Raw genomic sequence first — 22,407 nt, 5'->3', positions numbered from 1 at the left:
TCAGTGTCTCTTTACTCTGTGGGATCCCTCACAGCTGCAGTGGGTCTCAGACTCTCTGACTCTTTCCTGGCATTGCTCAGCCGCCAGCATGCTGCAATCTTGAGCCAGTCCTAAGCAGGGGCGTGCCCTGGTGCTGGCTCCAAAGGTTCCTGCAGGAGAGTGCCACTTCCTGGACCCAAGAAGGGATTTTTTATGGGCTTTCTCTTGCCACAGCTACTTGCTCGGCTGCCTATTGATCCAATGCCCTCTGCCCTCTGCCCTGCTCCAATCTCTCCTCCCCTGGGTGCCTTGCTTTCAGCTCTCTGCTCAGACCTAGGCATGGAGCAGGAGTGGTGAGATTGCAGAGCAGCCTGGCATCACCTCCCCAGAAGTTCTGCAGGTGAGTGCCGTTGGCCCGGGTGCTTCCAAAGCTCCGAGGCTACCAGCAACTTCAGGGGCAGACAGGAGGGCGAGATGGAGACTCCCACCTTGGTGGCCCTGACACCTGCTGATTGAGAGAGCATGCCCCTCCGAGGCACCTGGCGGTTGGAGGACTCACCAATGCCTCCTTCTCTTCGACAGGTGAGAAGAGGCCTCCATCATGGAATACAGCCCGCTGAAGAGTCCAGGTAACAGGGCAGACTTGGAGCAGGAAAAACCTTTGATTAAAAATGACAAGTCCCATCAAGTCAAATAGGACCTAGAAAGTGGCCTTAGTGGGGATCATGGGTGGCATTTGGGGTAAAGATTTGGGGTATGGTGGGGCTGGAGCGATAGCACAGTGGGTAGGGCATTTGCTTTGCACATGGCCGACCTGGGTTCAATTCCCAGCATCCCATATGGTCTTATGGAATTACCCGGGAATTACTTACTCGGGAATTACTCCTGGCAGTCCCAAGCACTGCCAGGAGTAATTCCTGAGTGCATGAGCCAGGAGTAACCCCTGTGCATCACTGGGTGTGATTCAAAAACAAACAAACAAAAAAAAAAGATTTGGGGTATGGGGGCCAGAGAGATAGTGCAGTGGGTAGAGCACTTGCCATGCTCATGACCTACCTGCATTTGATTCCAGACACCCCAGATGATCCCCTGAGCCTGCCCCTGCCAAGACTGATCCCTTGGCCTAGAGCCAGGAGTAAACCCCAAGCGTTGCCAGGTCTGGCCTCCCCAAAACAAAAGAAGACAAACAACAACAAAAAGACTCGGGTTATAGAGAATGTTGCTCATTTTTATTTCCCATCTCTCTAAAAATGTGGCACTTAATGATTTTCATGGACTAAATGCTCCAGGTGTTCCTTGGAGATGGTATTAAACACAATGGTCCAGAGTAGATGGGAGAACATTTTCTTAATTTTATGTAAAATTTTCCCTAACCACCAACTGCCTAAATTGTTAGTAGGGCTTATTTTAAGGGTCATGTTGTTGAAATATTTTTGCTCATGTTCACATAGCTCATTTGAGTTGCTAGAGGGTTCAAGTTTTTTGGGTGAAATTACTTAGAAATCAAATGATTCGATTCAAAAGCAAATTGGTTTTGCATATTTATTCAGAGCACCTATTCTTGTTGAGTCTCTGTGAGTCACATTATTGAAGACACATAGATAAATACAGGAGTTATTGCTCTCCATGAGCTTATCATTTTATTGAGATACTAAAGTAAAAGCATGCTAACAGCTGTGCTTGAAAATTAAGATAAGCTTATACTGTTGGACTGTTAGAGGAATCACTGTGTAGAGCAACATCCTATGGTCTCTGAAAGAGAAAAAACATGCAAGTGTTTGGAGTCCTGAGGGATTTATGAGGAAGGCTTTTGAGTTCCGTCCTAGAGGATATGTGGGACTTTCAAAGAGATGGAGAATCTCCTGGAAGAAAGGGCATGAATGGAAGCAATGGTGTGGGTTAGAGGCAGGAGCTAGAAAAAGGGAGCATGGCTCTGGAGAGGGAAAGGGAGGGAAGAGGAGGGGAAGGAAGGAAGGGCAGAGAAAGGGGAAGAGGGGAGGGAGGAGAAGGAGAAGGAAGGAGGAGGGAGAGAAAAGAGAAGGAGGAGAGGGGAGAAGTAGAGAGGGGATGGGAAGGGAAGGTGGCAGGGAAGGGAGGGGAGGAAAAGGGAAGGAAGAGAGGGGAGAGGAAGGAAGAGAGGGGAAGGGAGAGGAAGGGAGAGAAAAGAAAAGGAGAGGGGAAGGGAGGAAAGTGGAGGGGAAAGGAAGGGAGGGGAGGAAGGGAAGGAAGGGAATAGAGAGGAGAGGAGAGAGCTGTAGAAGCACTGTGCTATCCCATGCCATACTTTAATTCTCCATGGCAGTACAGGAGGATTCTGATTCGACTGTCTTTTTACATGCGTTATACTTCCTCAAAGTAGTCTTATTGTGGTGTAATTGACATACCTTAAGACGCATGGTGTCAAAGTGCAGTTTCATGCAGTTTGATATTTGTATGAGCCTGGGGACTATCCCACAACCAAGAGTGACCATATGACTCAGTCCCCAGAATTTTCTTAGAGTAAAGCCTCCTTGCTTCCTCCCACAGTTTCTATTGTTCTCACTAGAGTTTTACATAAATGACATGTCTCTACTCAGCATATTTCTTTTCAGATTTATTTATTTACTTGCATGTCCCAAGAGTACTGCCAAGTCGTATTCTAAGGAAGGAATGACTAAATGTTAATCCATACACTTGGACATCTGGATGGCTCACAACCATTGACTCTTACAAGTAAAGTTGTTGGGAACATTTATGATGAGTTTTTGTCCTATATTCCTGTATAGGTCCTATATGGTCCTATATGGTCCTATGGGCTGGAGCGATAGCACAGTGGATAGGGTGTTTGCTTTGCACTCAGCTGACCTGGGTTCGATTCCTTCACCCCTCTCCGAGAGCCTGGCAAGCTACCAAGAGTATCTCGCCCACATGGCAGAGCCTGGCAAGCTACCCGTGGAGTATTCAATATGCAAAAAAAACAGTAACAACTAGTCTCACAATGGAGACATTACTGGTGATGCTCGACCAAATCGATGAGCAATGGGATGACAGTGATACAGTGATGGACCTATATTCTTTTACTGCTGACTAGTAATGCTCTTTTACTTTTAAGACCAATTTGAGGAAAAATTAAATTAAAAAAAATACAATTAACTGTTCTGAATTTTCTGGGTGATGGCCACGCCAAAGTGTACTTGGAGAGCCATACCAAGGATCAAATGCAGAGCCTCATGTAATATAAAAAAATGTATCAAAATGCATTTCATTCCCTCTCACTCCACTCCCTGGCCTTCTTATTTCTGCGTTCATGCATTTTATATACACATATGTTCTACTTTGCACAATATACTGCTTTTACTTTTGCTCAAACAGCCTATTGATTTTTAATGTTTTCAATAATAATAACAACAGTTCACATATCAGTTTTTGCAGTTACAACTTCAGGGTTTTTTATGCAGTTGGACAAATTCACATTTCCTCGTAGAGTCATTTCTCTGCCTGAAAGACTATCTTGAACATTTCCTGATGAATTCTTTCCACTTCGGCATACCTGAAAATGTCTTTAAATTGCCTTCATTTAAAAAGATATTTAGAATTTTATATAGAGTTCTAGGATGACAGTATTTCCCCAGTACTTTATGTAGGTTGTTGCCCTATTTTCTGTTTGCACTGTTTATATTTTGTTTGCATTTGTTTACCTCGTTTATTTCATCCTTATCTTTCTCATCTGCAGGCACTAGTCTCCCCCCCTCCTCTGGCTTTCTTTTTAAGGTTTTTCTTGAACATGGTTATGAGAAATTTGATTATAATATGCCCACGTATAGTTTTCTTTTTGAATTTTAGTTGAGGATTCTGAACAGTTTGGACCACTGGGTTGGATCTTAAGTTTTTCTTTCTTTTGTTTTGTGGGGCAGAGTGTTGTTTGTTTTCATTGTTATTGATTTGTTTAAGGGATCACACCCAGCAGTACTCAGGCTACTATCAGCTCTGTGATTGTCACTTCTGTGGTCACTTCCAACAGGAGTAAGAGACTGGTTGGCTACATACAAAGCACGTGCCTTGTCCCCCTACCCTATCTCTTTAGCCCCAGTTTAAGGTTTTCTTTATTTGTATAACAATTTCAGCATTATTTCTTCAGAAAATCTCTGTTTCTTCCACTCTCACTTAGGGACTTGCATTATTTAGATATTATAGCACTTGAAATCACCCCTGTGCATTGGTGCCCTAGTCATGCTTTTGGATTTGGGTTTGGGTCACTCTGCATTTATTTTGACAATTCCCTTTTCTAGCATTCAAAAGTACTGCTCTTGATCTCACCTGGGGTATTCTTTTGTAGTTTTTTCCTCCAGAATCAATTCTCTTTCCATCTCTAAGTGGATATTTTGAACATATGTCTCATATCTCATATCTCTATCTACCTTCTTTAATGTATAGCACACAGACAAAGAGACTATTTTAATCACCATCTCTACTAATGCTAAAATCTATGTCCAATCTAATCCTTTTTTGGGTAGACTGAGACTTTTCACCACTTCATGTCATGTTTGGCCACCTCTGTTTACCTGCCTGGTAATCATTGACCGTCACCATGGAGAATTGCACTTTGCTGGGTGAAATTATCTTTGGTATTCCTATAAATCTCAGACTTTGCTCTGGGGTGGCATTACATTCACTGGGAAGTTCAGGATCCTTTCAATACTTGCTTTTGTGATTTGTTAAGTGGCAGAGTTTTCAGGCGTGGGAGTAAAATATTTGTTCAGGAAATAAATCCATAAATTTGCCTAAGGCAACATAAGTACTCAACAAAGGAATTAGGACTTTGTTCTATCGGTTCCTTCTGGTTTTCTTTCCCTTTCTCTTTTCGGTGGGAGGTGGGGTGGAGGGGGTGGGCAGGAAGCAGAGAGAGTAGTAGCAGAAGAGAAGGAAAGAGTCAGAAGACAGCTGCCTAAGAATTTACTGGAAACTACATGACCTTCAGCTGTGCTACCTAATCCTAATTCTGTTTTCACTGCAAGAAGGCCCAATTCTTTGGTCAAAGCCATCTTTTTCAAAGTCACGAATAAACTAGGAGAATAACTTGACTGTGAAAGCAAGACCAAGCGCTGTCTCCGTGCCCCCTCCCCTCTCTCTCTTGGGCTTTTGAGCCACACCCGGTGATGCTCAGGGTTCTCCTGGCTCAGAACTCAGAGATCACTCCTCGTGGGTTCAGAAAACTACACAGAATGCCTGGGATCGAATCTGGGCTGGCTGCATGAAAGGCAAGTGGCCTGACTCTGGGTTGAGTTATGTCTTTATAGTTACCTGCACTCTGCAATGACTCCTGGCAGTGCTCAGGGGACCATATGGGATCCTGGGGATCGAACTCGGGTGGGCCGCATGCATGGCAAATGCCCTATCTATTGTACGATGGCTCCAGACCCAAAACTGCCATTTCTGGATGTAAAGAGACACAGCTCACATCTTGGAGAACTCTCTTTAACAACTTTTCGCCAATCCATTTGCAGTAGCAGGTGGTTTCACTTCTGTTTGCCAAGCCAAGGGCAAGGCTGAGTCATCTGGTTCCTGAATCTGGTACTTCAATAGACACAGACACCAACTTTTGCTCCCTGGAGAGAGCCAAGGCCTTGTTCCAGAAACAAAAAACCAGACAGGGCTGAATGATGGCACTTGGAGACATCTGAAAGGAGGTCCCAGCTGCAGATGACTAAGAATCCCCCATAGTCATTTGGGGCTCTTCTTTTCCTGCTCTAATTCGAGTTGTTCTTTCCCATAGCTGAATAATTTGAAGCTTTTCCCAGAGATAAACAGTGTTTCTTTCATGTGAAGCTGTTCCTTTCAGAAACCGACAGATAGCAAGCCGAGTCCTGTTCGCTTTCTCTTCTTAGGCAGACAATTTGCATTTTACAATGAAAATGAAGTCTGCAAACAAGATTTCTTTATTAAATCACCACCTCCCGGGCTCTTCACTTCTATAGTAAGTATTCTCCATGATTCAAGAGGTCTCCCACCAGCCGCATGAAGTTTTTGGTTTTGGTGTTCTTTGGGGGGGGTTTGTTTTTGTTTTTAAATACTTGCTCTTCCTCTGAGATTTAACTGAGATACAAAACATTTTAATTTTTCAGACGTCATGGAAGAAGCGGTTTTTTGTTCTGTCCAAGAATAAGAATAACATCTACTGTCTTTCCTATTACAAAGACCATCATCACCGAGGCCTGATTGAAATCGATGGGTGTGTATTCACCAGAGAAACCCTTTTATCTATTGTACCAAAGAAAAGCAAGTCAAGTATTAATAAATTATATGCAATTTGAAAGTTAAATCATGAATGAAATATCCAAAGACCACACTTATAATATGTGTTGATTAAAAGAAGTTATAGGAGTGAAATGTAGGACTAAGTAAAAGAGTTAAATGCTTAGATTATAATATAAATTGTAATTCAACACATTATGAATTAATACATATTCTATTATGACTATTCATAATTTTATGGGTGTTAAGAAAAAATAATTTATGGGTGAGATAGAACAGATGCAATTATCATTACATAAAGCCAAGAAAGATTTTAAGAACATTTAGATGAGCTCCTTTGTCTTTCTCCAAATTAGTTGATATTGAAATACTTGGAAGACCCATTTTGTGGACCCAAGAATCCAATTCAAGTTTGAGCTTTTGATTTAAATTTCAGATAGAACAGAGTCTTTCTAATCGGTGATGAACCCGCTCTAAACTTATTTTCTAAAATGATCGAACAAGCTTCAAAATATTGAGCAAGCAGGTCTAGTTTTATCCCAACTGAATCCTAATAGAAGGCATTCATAATTTTTTTTATTCTAAGTTTGTATTTGCATATGTTCAATACTTTCTATCCAACAGGAATTCCATTATAGAAGTTGGCATAAGTAATGAGGAGAAACTGCAGTCTGTACAGAAGATGTTCCATTGCCAGCCTGAGGAGGTGATGTCCCTCAGAACCACCAGGAGGGACTACTACCTCATTAACCACGACAGGTGAGTGGTAAGAGAGCCCTGGGTGTGTCCTGCATGCAAGACAAAAACAAGCAACCACCCACTTTGAGACTATCGAAAGGAAAACTACTGTGAACTGAACTCCTTGGCCACAATCTAGAAAACCAGGTTGGCAATCTTCATAGTTGTTGAAAGAGCTTCAAAAGTAACGGTATTTGTGTCCTAGGGCCACCAATAGCAAAATCAAACTGTCTGCCGGTGGTGACTGAGAACAGCTATAAACTCATCATCTCCTAGGGCTGGGGACGAGGGGTCTGTAGTCAGGCTACTTCAGGGGGCCACTTTCTCTGCAGGTGCTAGGGAAGGGCTGTTCCCAGCTTCCCTCTAACATCTGCTGGCGGCATAATAATTTGTGACTGCATGAGCCCAGAGTTCATACGACATCCTGCCTGTGTCTGCGCCTCTGCATCCAAATGTCTCTTTCAATGGAGTCCATAGTCCTCTGGATTCAGGAAGTCATTGACACTGGTGCGACCTCACCTGAACCAATTACATTTGCAGTGTACAAATACACTTGACCTGACTTCTATAGAAGTCACCTTCTCAGGTCCTGGGACTCAATGGTTCAATATATGAATTGGGGAGAGGGGAGGAGGCATGCAATTCAATTAACGAGTTACTATCATCCCAGAGCATCCCATGGGAAGGAATTCAATAGACAAGCAGGAACACCAGCTACCTGTGCTGAGGAGGAACTGTGCTTATTCCAGAAGACTCCTCTGTCTTAAGAGGAGAGCCAGGTGTTAGCCCAGGTGCCTGGTGGATTCCTTCAGGGTGCTTGCTTGCTGGACAGAGCTGGTTTGGGTGAGCAGGCTGAGCAGGAGGGCCGGTAAATGCTAACACAGGAGCTGCCAGAAACTTGATCTGTTTCATATCAATCTCTACGTGGAAAGAAACTGACAAAGCAGCAAAGCCTGCTAACATCCCTTGCCTTTGGCCCCTTTTCTCCCCAGTTCTTGGTACTTTCCTCCCAAATTGGGCATGAGGACAAATGCCTCACTGTGGAGGTGGTAAGGAGTTCGTATGTCATTTGAGCTGGCTGAAGACAAAACAATTCTGATTCCCCTGGTACCTGCTCTCATTGCCTGTTTTGATCTTCCTACAAGAATCCTCCCCTGCCTCCAAAAGCTTTCAGGCCCCATGGTTGCCAAATGCCAACTGAAAGTTCATTCCTTTTCACAGGGAGAAGATTAAAGAGTGGGTCTCCTTTATGTCAACCCTAAGCCGCTGGGAATTAAAAGCAGCATTCCAGAATACAGAGGTGACTATAGCAAATAAAATAGCAGGGCAATCAGAAATGCCTGCTTTCACTCGGAAACAATGGTGTCTTTTTCCTCCCTTAGCAATTGGCATGAATATAAGTAATCAATAAGTGAGAAAATGGTAGATTTGTTATTTTTGTGGTTAGCTATAAGAATAAATACTTTTGTATTTTGCAAGAGAGCTAAAATGCAGTCAGTTCAGATTTGCATTATTGGGATAGAAGGAATAAAAGTGAACTGTAGCATTTAAAAAAAATAGTCGCTGAAATAATATTTTCCATTATTGCTATTGAAGGTACTTAACAGCTACCTTTCAAGTGACTAAGTCGAGGGTGGGTTCTGTAAAAATGATTTCCATCTCTCTCCCACGTTCAATATGATGTGTCTTTCAGGGCAGTGCTAGGAGTTTAAGTTGTTGGTTGAATTTGTAAGAATCCGAGCTAATTATCTCACCTTCTTTCTGAAGACAGATGTTTATAAAGGAAACTTTTGGTCTTTGGGTATCGTTTGGACTGGTTTTCTGGGATGTCCAGTAAAAGCAGAGGGTGGGAGAAAGGAAAAGGCAAGGTGTGACTAAAGGAGCAGAGCCCAAGACGGTGGGGTGCAGAGGGGAGGAGGGTAGAGTAGGAACTCAGGGTGGCTATGAAGGCTAGAGCAACAGTTCTGCTTAGAAACAGGAGCGAGATAAGGTCGTGAGAAAGTGCTGGTTGGGAAAGGCTAGAGGTAGCAGTGTTGAGGGTGTGGCTTCATTCTAGATAAGTGCTCCATGGCCTCCTGACCACCCCCCTTTTCCTTGTTCACCTGCAGGAATACTCTTCGGATAATTATAGGATTTTTGCAGCCCCCGTCTGCCCCCCAAGTCCCTTGAACTCGCCAGAGGCTGCCAGATTCAGCTCGCATAGAAGCCTTCCAGACTCGGTACTGCAAGCCTCCTCATCCTCTCATCAGTTGCCACGCCTGGGCGTCAGCTAACCCTTCAAACGTCTTACCAATGCATTGGGCCCCTTCCTCAAGCCTGTGGCACCTCCACACTGATTTGTGGCCCCAGTGTTTATTAATATTTTGTATTCTCCGTACCACAGATATGCCATTAAGCTAGCATTCCAGCCTCAAGTATAAGCAAATATCTTGGGCTGGAGCGATAGCACAGCAGTAGGGCATTCGCCTTGCATGTGGCAAATCTGGGTTCGATTCCTCCACCCCTCTCGGAGAGCCTGGCAAGCTACCTGTGGTATATTTGATATGCCAAAAATAGTAACAAGTCTTAAAATGGAGACGTTACTGGTGCCCGCTCGAGCAAATCGATGAGCAATGGGATGACAGTGACAGTGACACATCTTGGGATTGCTCCTCTGTAAACAACTGGTAATGTTGGGCTGACAGACCCACCTTCACCACTGGAAACAGAAATCTGGCAACTTTTCCCTTCCTTGCACATGCAGGACACTGATCACGTCTCTAAAAGGTTTCCCCAGACACCATTTACTTTCCTGGCACCCCAATTAGGGTCCTTACACTAAGGCAGAATTCATATTCATTCCCTACATTTACCCAACTTGCTTTGTGCTGTATATTCATGTGTGTATGTGTGAGAGAGAGAAGAGAGAGTGAGAGAGAGTGAGAGAGAGAGTGAGGGAGGGCTCATCTTTATTTCCAAAGAGATCCATTTAAGAAAACAAACAAACAAAAATCTCCTTTGTCCCTTGAAAGTGAGTGGCAACTTTACTCCCCACCTCTTGTTCCTCTTTGGTTTTACAGCCTTTGAACTTTGGATATTAGCTATAAATGGACTGAGTGGTTTTATTCTTTCATGGACACGACTTGTTCCCTAGAGCTGTAAGCACTGGCTTTCCTTTCTCCCCGAGTAGCAGACACATCTAAACACTGTGTTGCCTTCTGCGCTATCTAGTTGGGAACTCTCCAACTATTTTAAAAGCATAGTGCAGACTGTCAAATGCCAGGCCAGGTATCTCATTTGGTGTGTGTGGGCAAGGTGGTAGCACACAGAGTGGAAAAGATGAATGTTTACAGGAAATTTTTCTAGCTTTTCACTTATGAGATCTGGTCTCTTGAGAGATAACACTCTTGGTCCTCTTACACTTATACTCTATTACAACTCAGTGATTTTTAAAATCAGTTTCGTTTGAGTACCACTTGCTTTAGGCTGTTATTAATGGAATGGAATTAATGGAATGATGTGGAAAGCTTTTCTCACCCCATCATGACCTGTTCCAAGAGTCTAGAGCAAAAAAAAAAAAATCACAGCATCACTGTCGTCCCATTGCTCATCGATTTGCTCGAGCGGGTGCCAGTAATGTCTCATTCGTCCCTGTCACGTTCAGAGTCAGGGGAATGGAGGCCCATTTTTGTTACTGTTTTTGGCATACCGAATGCACCACGGGTAGCTTGCCAGGCTCTGCTGTGAGAGATTCTGCAGAGCTCTAGAGCTAGAAAAATAGACACACTTATATACACCTATTTTATTTGTTTATCTTTTGGGGTCACACCCGGTGATGCTCAGGGGTTACTCCCAGCTCTGCACTCAAGAATTACTTCTGGTGCTCTGTGTACCATATGGGATGACAGGGATTGAACCCTGGTTCGTCACATGCAAAGCAAATGCCCTACCCACAATACTGTCACTCCAGCCCCCATATCTCTATTTTTAAATCACTTCCTTTTAGTGACTTTCTAGAGAACCTCCAGAGTCTTTTCAAAACCCCCTGCTCTAAGGCATTGTTTTGGGAAGGATTAAATTGCATTATGATCATTTTTCTTCCTTGAAAAACAATACTCCCCAAATGGAGTGTCTTATGCTTATTGGGGTGGGGGAGAAGGCAGTGATCTATTGGACCTGGATCACCTCGAGGTCTGTAATTTAGATGATCGTATGATGCATGCTGCAAAATTGTATTGCTATTGAAATGATAGAGGTAAGTGATTAAGATGCAGAAAGAAATATTGAACGGAAGGAGGAAAGATACAGGGTCTTGATTCTGGGATAACTGGCTTCTCAGATGACGTAGGGTGAAAACAGAAAAAAGATGGAGTGGAAAACTGTGGCCAAGCTTCGAGGATTAAAATACCACCCAATGGAGAAATCTGTTTCTTCAAAGTTACAGGTCGCCAAAGTAAAGTAAGAAACAGAAACATTTTTACAGCATTCATGATGACCCAAATTCAAGAGGCAAGTTCATATTGCATGGGCTTTTAGGAGACCTTGGAAGAGCCATTGATCTTTTTAACCCAAGTAATTTATTGTGACTTTTCCAGAAAATCTACAGTTTAATTTCATTTTCAAAACGACAAACATTAATTCTACTTTTATTTTTTATTTAGCGTCTAAGTGGAAGTTCTTCAGAATCCAGCCAAGGTTGTCCAGCATATGAATTCTTATCAATGACTGATCAAGACAATGAGGAAGAGAATTATTATTCTATTCCTCGAAATATTCCATTAGAGGTAACACCTTCTATTCTTTAATTACTTCTTTCTTCTACAAATATCTACTGAACCACTTCCAACCCCTCTTCCTGAAGTTCCAGTCTGGGATCTGCTTGAACAGAGGTGGATCAGACATAAGGGATGTGCTTTCCAGGGCTGATGTTGGAATAGAAGCCAACCATGATCCAAAGTGCTGAAGGGCTCTGAGCTGAAGAGAGATCCTTATAACATGCACATGAGACAACTGGAGTGCAGGAAAGGGATTCCAAACAGAAAACCAGGGGGAAATCCACAGAGATTACATTTGAATTTATTTGACAAAGAAATTTTGAATTCCAGAGTCAACAAGTTCATGAACAGAAAGAATAATTTGAGCCAAGGACTTTGGGTGATCAATTATTCTACATATTAACTAACCAATTGATTATTGGGAGCTAAATCCACCAAGGAGTGTCTTCTGTGTGCTTGGCACCATGCTATAGTTGACCTGCAAGTTATAATAAATGACCTGACATCATCAGTGCCTTTAGAACCCACAGTGTTGTCTATTACCACATGCTAATGCTAACCAATAACATTGGTCAGAGAGCTCAGGAAAGAAAAAAAATACGAATGTTCTCTTCCTGTTGGAGCAAATTAGAACTAAGAGACTAAATAGCACTGGATATGTATACAGTAAATAGGTCAGCTGGGTGTAACTAGAATAAACATGATGAAAAATAGAAAAGAGTGGGAGTTAGAATGATTGGTCTTGCATTCCAAGTTGCTTTCGTTCTATAGGAAGCACAGAGACTAAGATGGCTTCTGAATTGAGAGAAGGGGCAAAATTTAAAATATCTCCCAGTAATATTTACCCAAAGTCTGTATTTGAGGTGGTTGATAAACTAGAATGAAAATGGAGTTAACATGACAAAAGGAAGGAGATGGTGAGGGGTCTAGAGGGTTACAGGGCTTCCCAATTGCTGTTTTTCTACCAGATGATGACAGATATTGGGAGCACATGTCATCACACAAGTTCCAGAAATACTGTGTTGCATTAAGTTTAATGAGCTTCTTAATTCAGAATTGATTCTCAGAGTCTTTAGCATGCACCAGTACATTATGGACAAATGGGACACAAGACAGAGGGTTTCCCAAGTTCTTGACCACAGGATCTTCTTTTATTCTTGTGTCTCCAGACCTGCAGGCTAGATAACTAATCTTTCACTAAGGTTCAGCTAACCAGTCAGGCTGCTTTGAGCATTAATTATATGCTGACATTTGCTAGGTATTTTATTAGAGGCAAAGTCTAGAATGATAGATAAAAGTAAGCTAAAAGACGAGGTACAAGATAAAATCAGGTACAAGAGTGTACAGAAGAAGAAGTTCAAAGAAAAGACAGATGGGGGGTGCAGTGGGGGTGGAAGCTGAGGCAGTCATAAGAAGATTCAGGATCTCAGCCAGGTCTGAACACGACTTCATGAGACAGAAGAATGGGGGAGGAAGCTTGCATGAGAATAGACAATGGACACTTTGGTACTGGAAGAATAGAATATTAACTTGGCCGATGTGAAGGAGTCCTGTGATGGGTTAATGATTAATTGGCGAGGTAGGCAATAGAAAGTCCTTAAAGTTTGTGAGTAACCCATTGCCCACATTTCTTTACTTCCAAGGAACTCTTCGAAACCTTCCCAAAGGGACTGTTTTAGAACATTTACAGCTGCTAGAAACCACTTCGGTGCCTGGGAGTAGAACCACTCATTCCAGGGCCAGCTTTGAGTATTTGACCCAAACAAGTGATAAAATTCTGCAGTAGCACTGCACAGGGGGAAAAAGAACTCGTGCATTTAAGTTTCCAGGATAAAATGTTAAAAAGTGAATAGCAAATTAGTACAAGAGAAAATTTGTATCAGGAATGTGTGGAATCCAGAGTAAGAAACAGACTTAGAGTCAGCTAGAAAGTGTATGATTTACAGTTCAGTGTTCCAGAATGAAAACACTTCTTACCTTTATTTTAGAACCCAGAGCCTTAGGGAAGGGAGCTGGCTATGTATGTATGTCTGGTAGACATACAGATTTATGCTATTCCTCTTGTCTCTAGGTGGATAGAATACATGCTGACAATTACATTGATAAAGCCATTAGTCCTGATAGCCCAGCGATCTTAAGGAAAATTGATCCAATTTACATGTCAATGAAATCCTGGTAAGTAATGTGGCTATGTATCAAAAACACATCTTAGCTGAGCTGACATACTGTTGTAGAACAATTCTGTCCGTTCACTAAACTCATGGCTATCATTAATAAAAAGGATTTCCAGAGACCAAGTCTATATATGATTCAGTTACCTTAAAACAAGAAAAAGTGGGGAAGGAGAGAGAGAGAGAAGAAAAGTGCCTGCCATAGAGGTGGGGTCAGGGCATAGCAGAGTGGGAGGAAAACAGAGTGGGGACATTAGTGGTGGTAAATGTACACTGGTGAAGGGATGGGTATTAGAATACTATATGACTGAAACGCAATCATAAACAACTTTATAACTGTGTATCTCACTATGATTCAATTTAAAAATAAATTATAACAAGAAGAAAGAAAGAAAAAGTGGGGGAACTTGCAGAGACGCCCTTAGACCATTTTCTGTCTCCTGAGGACATTCTCTTCGCATTTGCACTTCATCTCTCATACTTACTTCCTCCAGATCCATTTTCAGGAAAGTGAGTTGGAGTTGAGTCTAACTGTGACTATGGCTCTGAGGGTAGTGCAGAGAGAGATCAAGACACAATTAGCTCTCACACAGCTCTTACTCCTTAAATCCTGTTCCCACACACATGGGTCGACAAGACAGGCTAAAACAAAGCTATTTGAATTTCTTATACCCTAGTGTTCCCCAAGACAAGGCTCGTCAGTCTGCTGGCAGCCAAGAGGAGACCCAGAGCCTTCCAGAGACTCGACCTGAGCCGTCTCACCCGCAAGAAGAAGGTTCAGGAAGAGATGTGCATCTGTGCCCTCCCAGTCCGGAAGCAGAGACGATGAATGACATAAAGGGGTCAGCCTCGCCAACTGTGGTGCAGTTGTCAATACTGATCAAGTAAAGTTCTCATTTTTTAAACTTTATGGTCCCAGAGAGCTAAGCAAGCTTCTGGTCTTACTCAGATTTCACATTGCAAAGCCAATCCCAGACATCTCCAAGTCAGCCAAGAATCTGACGCGCTCCCTGCTCTGACTGATGCAGTGACCAGTGGCAGCGGTAGACTCAGAGCTGTGCCAGGGATGTGGGAGGTATTTGCTTATCTCTCTGGTGTTGACGACCTAGGCAGTTAGGGTCACGAAAGTCCCAGGAAAGCCAGTGGGGGAATGTTTTAGTTCAGAGGGGTTGCCAAAACCATTTGAGACTTTCTTGACTTTTAACTCTCTTCACTGTCTCTTCTGTGGAATCATTCTGGTGGAGAAATGTACATACCTACATGATCCCAGCAGAATAATCAATTTAATCCACATTTCCTTCCTTCCCCATTGGCCACCATCCACTGCCAGTTCCCAAGAGGCTTGATGAGAACATTAATGAAGACTTCTCAGTCTCTTCAATGCATGTTCTTCTCCAAATGCTTTGCATGGTTTCTTGTTAGAAAATATCGCCTCTGATGCAGGACACCATAATCTCATGGAAAGATATAGTTCAGGCTCACACCATCTTGGAGTTTGGAGTTATCCTCACCCCTGAACTTTGGGTGTACAGTCTTTTCCTCTTACTGATGGGAACTCTCCATTCTGGAGTTGCCTGCATCTCAGCAGGGGCACATGTGTGTGTGTGTGTGTGTGTGTGTGTGTGTGTGTGTGTGTGTGTAACTTTCTTCCTTCGTTTTATGTTCCTCTCCTTTCCCCTACCCTATCCTCCTCTCCCCTATTCTTCCCTGCCTTTCTCTTTCCTGTCTTCCTTCCCTTCCCCTTCTCTACTTCTCCTCCCCTCCCCTCTCCTTTCATCTCCTCTCTCTTCCTTTATTCTTCTCTCCACTCCTCTCCTCTCCCCTCCCCTCCATTCCTCTCCTCTTCCCTTCTGTCCATATTTCACTGTATCACTGTCATCCTGTTATTCATTTATTTGCTCGAGTGGGCGCCAGTAACGTCTTCATTTGTCCCAGCCCTGTGATTTTAGCAGCCTCTCCTTTACTCATCCTTCCAAACAGTGCCATATTGGAGGCTCTCTCAGGGTCAGGGGAATGTGACCCATTATTGTTACTGCATTTGGCGTATTGGATACGCCACGGGTAGCTTGCCAGGCTCTGCTGTGCGGGCAGGATACTTTCGGTAGCTTGCCTGGCTCTCCGAGAAGAACAGAGAATGTATATAAATGTATATAAGAGATATACATTATATATAAATTTATGAGATATACATTTATGTATGTAAATGTATGAGATATACATTTATGTATATAAATGTATGTATATAAGTGTATATAAGAGAACACAAGCAAGTATGTTAAAACCAACACATGTGTGCTGCTTTAGGTTTATCAGTGGACTAGACTCTAAGAGGTCTCACAGCTTTGAATGCATAGCCTGTCCATATTTACTAAATAAAAATATTTACACCCCCCCTGCCACCACCACCACCAGTTCAGGGCCAGGGAGCTGCCTATATGACTTTCATTCCCGTCTTGTTCACAGTAACATCACCGATGAGAGCAAAGTGGAGAGACTGAATGTGAGCCTTTCTGTTGCTGACATCACCAATTTTCTTTCTTTTGTCGAAGCTGCAGGACGGATATGGTAAGTCGGAGATTGGAGAGTTATTGATTATCCGTGGGATTGGAATAGATAAAGAAAATAATTAAATCTTGGAACAATGGCATAGCAAGACTGACCAGAGAACTTGAAACTTTAAGTTGCTATTTTCCAAAAAGGTCATTGACTAAACAGAAATCAGGGTTTTGTGTGAGAGAGTCAGCAGCAGCTAATTGAAGACCCAAAATGCAGAAAACAACCACTTATTTATTTTTGTATTTTTTTAACCACACCGAGAGGTGTTTCGGGCTTACTCCTGGCTCTGCACTCAGGGGTCATTCCTGGTAGCCTTGGGAGACCAAATGGGCTGCCAGATTGAACCTGGGTCAGCTGTGTACAAGGCAAGCAAGCGTCCTAACCACTGAACTATCTTTCTATTTATTTTTTAAAAAATATTTAATTGAATATCCATGAGATAAACCATTACAAAGCAATTCATGATTGGGTTTCAGTCACAAAATGATTCAACACCCGTCTCTTCACCAATGTCCCCTGTTTCCCTCCCACCATTCCCCAACACGCCCATAGCCCCAGTCTATAAGACACTTTTCTTCTTTCTCTCTCCTTTTGTGAATTATGATTTGCAATACAGATACTTAGAGGTCATTGTGTTTGTTCAGGGCGTTCAGTATAGTTATTGAGAAGAGAAGGCTGGAGTAGCTTTTTTTTTTTTGGGGGGGGGGTTTGGGTCACACCCGGTGATGCACAGGGGTTACTCCTGGCTCATGCACTCAGGAGTTACTCCTGGCAGTGCTTGGGGGACCATATGGGATGCTGGGATTCAAACCCGGGTCGGCCACGTACAAGGCAAACACCCTACCCGCTGTGCTATTGCTCCAGCCCCCATGGAGTAGCTTTTTTAACTGAGTGGCAGCTTTGGGTGTGGCCGTGACTGCCAAGGCTTCTGGAAGTACAAGGAGATGGGAAGTAGCCCATCCCGACCCCAAGAAAATCCGGAGATTTCAATCACAAAACTCACATACCCAAATTTTCAACAGGTTAATGTCTTGGTGAGGTCTGTCCTGAGACAGTGGAGTCCGGCCGAGGGCATGGTGGCAATTTTTGATTGTGGGAGCAAGCGGTTGCCAAGGGCTCTGCTTGGGTGGGCACCAGGCTGACCGCCCCCTCCAATTTACCTGTTCAGCCTTGTGTGGGTCCATGATTAACTGAGGCTTTTGAACTCTTTCAAGATTTATTTATAGGTTTTTGAAGCAAGGTTGATAAATGAGCTTATATAGCTGAGCAGGAGGTGATTTGTGATGTGTCTCCACATACCTAATTTTTTTGCTGTTTAGTTTCTCAGAAAACTCAGTCCTGAGTTGTTGGGGTATGGCCAGAGGAACCAGCAACAATTTGGGGCTCTCAGAAATTGAGAAGGCGCCATCAGGCTGCTGATGCACTTGGCCCCATAGATACAGGTTGACCTGCTGGCAGCACTGCACTCCTTTTATGTCTTAAAAGTGAGGAAAAGTGGGAATACTGATGGTTCTAGAAGACAACTGCCCCGCAGTGCACATGGGTTGTTGGTGAAGTTAGCACCTGCACCAAGAGTCAAAGATATCAAAGCAAAAGGCATAGAGGATCATATACTTCCAGGCCCGGCAAAAAAACCTGCCCATCAGGAATTCAGACACAAAGAGCATGTAGAAAATGATTACTGGTTATTGGCATCTGCAGCCTTTTTTAGATACTTTATAATTCATTTTGATAGAAGAATATTTTTTATTCTATAAGGGAAGAAAGCCCTTAAATGTGAAGCAAATGCTCCTCAAAGGAGATTAATAAAATTACTGCTGCACAAACGATACTTGCCATAGCCAGAGAGGTAGCTCAGGGAAGAGCCCCTGATTTACATGTGGGACACCTGGATTCCATCCCCAGCACAGTCTGGACCCCAAGCACTGCTGAGGAAAATACCTGAGCATAGAGCCAAGAGTAGCCACTGAGTACCGTTGGGTGTGATCTTACAAAAACAAAGCAAAACAAACAAAGCCACACACAAAAACGCTTTTGTCCCTTAAATTCTCTAACAGGGACAAACAACACCTTCCTTTTTTTTTTTTCTAAATTTCTCACAATTCAATAAGTGTATATAAATATTTGACTGAAACAATGAAATTTTCTGTGTCTCAGTTTGCTTATTCAATCATTTATTCTTTATTTTTCCTTGTTGGGGCCACTCTCAGCTGTACTCAGAGACCACCTGGTGCCTGGGATTGTACGGAGCCCAGGGCTCCCACATGCAAAGCTTGTGCGCCAGTTTTGGCCCTGGATTTATTTACTAGCTCTTCATTGTAGAGTCATTCTGTAGCTCACTTTCTCTGAGCACTTATGGAGCATCTTTTATTTCTAGTTATGATTTCTTTAAAGATGGTAGCATGTGTCCAGAGTCTCATAGCACATTGTGGGGGTGGGGGGATAGCCACACAAACAAGTAAAAATAAAAGGTGTTCTACTTAAATATGCAATGAGTGAGCTGCTCACGTAGCAACAGAAGCTCCCAGCAGGACAGAGCACATTCATTCAAGTGAAGGGAGTGACATTTAGGAGAACTTTGTAGAGATAGTCTGGTTGGCACCAAGTTTGACAGAAGCTCAGGCTCCAGAAGAGGGATAGAGGAGAGAATGTTCTAGATAGAACAGGGCAGCTCTCTGAAGAAACCAGTGACCCTACACTTGGGGTGGGCCAGAGAAAGATGCACCCCTGTGCATGTCCCTGGGGACCCAGCGAGCACAGCTTCCCCCCTGGCAGGATCTCTCTGTCCTCTGCAGTGTGGCTCGGTGGGAAGGCCCCGCGCACATGGGATGCATCTTTTTCCACGGAGATCACCTGTTGGCTGTGAATGACCTGGTCCCCAAGAACCTGGAGGAAGTGTTTCTGTTTCTCAGTCGGTGTGTCCAGAAGGCGGTGAGTCCTGCTGGCAACAGCCTTGGGCAGGGGAAGTCAATGCCTTAGGGACCGGATCAAGATTGAGGGTGGCACCTGAGAAGGACTCAGAAAAGAAAGGACCCTTTGCTCCTGAGCCACTGGTGTCATGAGGAGGGCAGATGGCAGAAGGTCCCTTTGGGAGCTCACAGCAAGGACAATTTGGGGAGAATGCAGGTCTAGGTAATAAAGTTGTGGGCGTTGGGAGCACAGACCTGGACTGATGTGCTGTAGCAGGTTCACAATGACAGCTGGCCAACTCAGGGCTCCCGGCCCACTTCCTCCCATGCACCTGTGCCCAGTTTTCTGCAAAACTAGGAGTAATGAGGATATTCAATGGGACGATCCACATAAAACGTACTGGCAGCAGTGTCTGGCACATAGTAGGGCCCCAATATATTGCTATTAAAATACTTCCTACTACTATGGTCTAAAGAATTTCAGCAACCACCCCACCCCCACCCATTTACCCACTTTTATTGAGGTATCATGATTTACAATCCTGTTACCAGTAGTTTCATGTATACATTGTTGCAACACCACGCCTAGGAAGTGTCCATTTCTCTCCACCAATGCCCCAGGTATCTTGGAGATGGTGTTTTTTCTCTAGGGTTTTAAAGACTGGGTAGGAGTTTTCCCAGGGACCCAATCTGGTAATTCTGGGTTCCCCACACTGGGGTCAGGTGTTCCATTTCATCCTCCAAACCCTTCTAAAAATTGCCAAGCAATACTCTGCCTCAAAGATCCAGCACCTGAGCCAATAAAGCTTACTTTCTTCTCTCTTAACTAGCCTTCGGGTGAGAGAGAGAAGTGGTAGTGGGTGAAGGGATCATCAGAGGAGAGAATAAGAGGTTTTAGGGTTTTTCTTTTCTTTTTTAGCTTTTTTGGGTCACACCTGGTGATGCTCAGTGGTTATTCCTGGCTCTGCACTCAGGAATTCACTTTTGGTGGTACTAGGGGAGCCATATGGGATGCCAGGGACCTGGGCAGGCCGCATGCCAGGCAAGCGCCCTACCCACTGTACTTTCACTCCGGCCCCAAGGGTAAGAGATTTTAAAGGAGGAGGCTGGGGGTTTGCCGGGGGCGGGGGGAGATGCTAGGTTGCAGAAGAAACACACTAAACTTCAGTTTCCTACCAATCTTCATCTAGGGCAGCTCCTTCTGGAGATCTCATTAGGGATCCCCAATTTCTTTTTTTAATTTTTATTCCAGTTTTATTCATCCCAATATATATATTTTTATTTACAAGGAGTAATTTTATTTATTTATTTATTTATTTATTTATTTATTTATTTATTTATTTTATTGAATCACCGTGAGATACAGTTACAAGCTTTCATGTTTGAGTTACAATCACACAATGTTCAAACACCCATCCCTCCACCAGTGCACATTCCCCACCACCAATATCCCCAGTATAACCCCCCTTTCCCACCCTCCCCCTGCCTCCCTGGCAGACAATGTTCCCCATACTCTCTCTCTACTTTTGGGCATTATGGTTTGCAACACAGATACCGAGAGGTTATCACTTTTGGTCCTTTATCTACTTTCAGCACCATCTCACCACCCGGGCCGATCTTTCCAACCCATCATTTTCTTAATGATCCCTTCTCCATTCCAGCTGCCTTCTCCAGCCCTCCCCTGCTTATGAGGCAGGCTTGCGACTATGGAGCAATCTTCCTGGCCTTGTGTCTACTGACCTTGGGTGTCAGTCTCATGTTATGTTATTTTATACTCCACAAATGAGCGCAGTCCTTCTATGTCTGTCCCTCTCTTTCTGAATCATTTTGAGATTCCCAGTTTCAAGAGGAAACTTCATTCTAGATATAACTGGACTCCTTGGGGGCACTTTCCATGGGCTTTGGATGCCCACAGCAGTTGGTGGCATGGGACCAGAAGCCCATTTTCTTCCCTTGGCCCTGATATTGTTGATTGAGAGTATGTAAACCCAGTCCACCTGAGGAGCCTCTTAAACACAATCTTATTCTTCTTTCTTGTGTTCAGAAAGTTAAACTCACCATTGGACGGATCCAGAACTCAGAGAAATTCCATGCTCAGTCCTGCACCTGCCCCCTGAAAAACAAGGCTGTTGTACCTCTTGAACTGGACAAACCTCGGCAGCCCAGGCTTCCTCGGAGGAACCCAGCCATTCGAAAGAGTTCTAGCAAAGAATCTGACGCCTAGCCGATGGGACTCACTTCCAGGACAAGGATGGGCCTGGGCCCTGGACTGGCCACTGTCAATCTCTGCATCCCACAGATGGTGGGTGAGTGTCCCCTCTCAGCCTCCTGCTGTGGGGATGACAGGAGAGCCAAATGCAGTCATGAGTCTGGAACACAGTGAAAATATTTGCTCTAATTATCTCAGACTTTGTCCCGAATACCAGAGGCAGAGAGATTACAGCCCCTCATCAGAAATGTGCTGCCTGTTCTGTGAGATCAGAGTCACACAATGCCTTCTTTGTGAGCAAGCACGGAACTGGAAATATTCATTCCAGAAAGGAAAGGTTCCCGAGAGACAGAGAGATGATACCACAGCAGTCTGACGGACGCCTCCTGCTTCTCTCACGCCTGTGGAGCCAGTCAAATAAATCGTCTTGTTTTCTCCGAGACCCAGTGACTAGAGTAGAAGTCAAAGCAGCTCTAAGTCGCATTCAGGGAACTTCTGCTTGTTGAACAATTCTTCAGAGAGTTACTTGCCTCAGTCTGTTTGAAAGATCTTCACTCTATGCACTTACAAATTAATCCTCTAAGTCGCTGATCTTTTCCTTTAGCAGGAATTCAAAGGCAGAGAGGTGAAGGATGGATGGGTGAGGGGAATGGCAGAGCAAAAGAAGTTCCAGAAAACAGATCTAACCATGCTGTCATTTCACAAGGGAGGAAACGAAGGCTTCAGGGGTGAATAATACACTTTCTCTATATCTGCTAGTTACCTCGATGTGTAGGGGCAGCACCAAGGACTTAAATCAAGCTCTGAGGAAACTATGTTCTGATCCCTATTTTGTATTTGGCTTTATCTTTGTATTGTTT

The 22,407-nt window shown here is 43.7% G+C and overlaps 1 protein-coding gene across 1 annotated transcript; it reads left to right on the top strand.

Annotated features, from left to right (window-relative positions):
- Nucleotides 1–580: 580 nt before the first annotated feature.
- On the top strand, nt 581–21,562 carry PLEKHS1 (pleckstrin homology domain containing S1). Its single transcript, XM_055119158.1, has 9 exons — nt 581–608; nt 5,844–5,932; nt 6,081–6,187; nt 6,835–6,969; nt 8,170–8,274; nt 14,551–14,757; nt 16,337–16,438; nt 19,225–19,360; nt 21,383–21,562. Exons 1-9 carry the CDS (start codon nt 581–583, stop codon nt 21,560–21,562), a joined length of 1,089 nt encoding a protein of 362 aa, XP_054975133.1.
- The last annotated feature ends 845 nt before the right edge of the window (nt 21,563–22,407 follow it).

Source organism: Sorex araneus, chromosome 11, assembly GCF_027595985.1.
Source record: "Sorex araneus isolate mSorAra2 chromosome 11, mSorAra2.pri, whole genome shotgun sequence".
In the NCBI taxonomy this organism is placed as follows: domain Eukaryota; kingdom Metazoa; phylum Chordata; class Mammalia; order Eulipotyphla; family Soricidae; genus Sorex; species Sorex araneus.
Note: the sequence above shows the minus strand (reverse complement) of the source record. Positions and strands in the feature narration are given on the sequence as shown.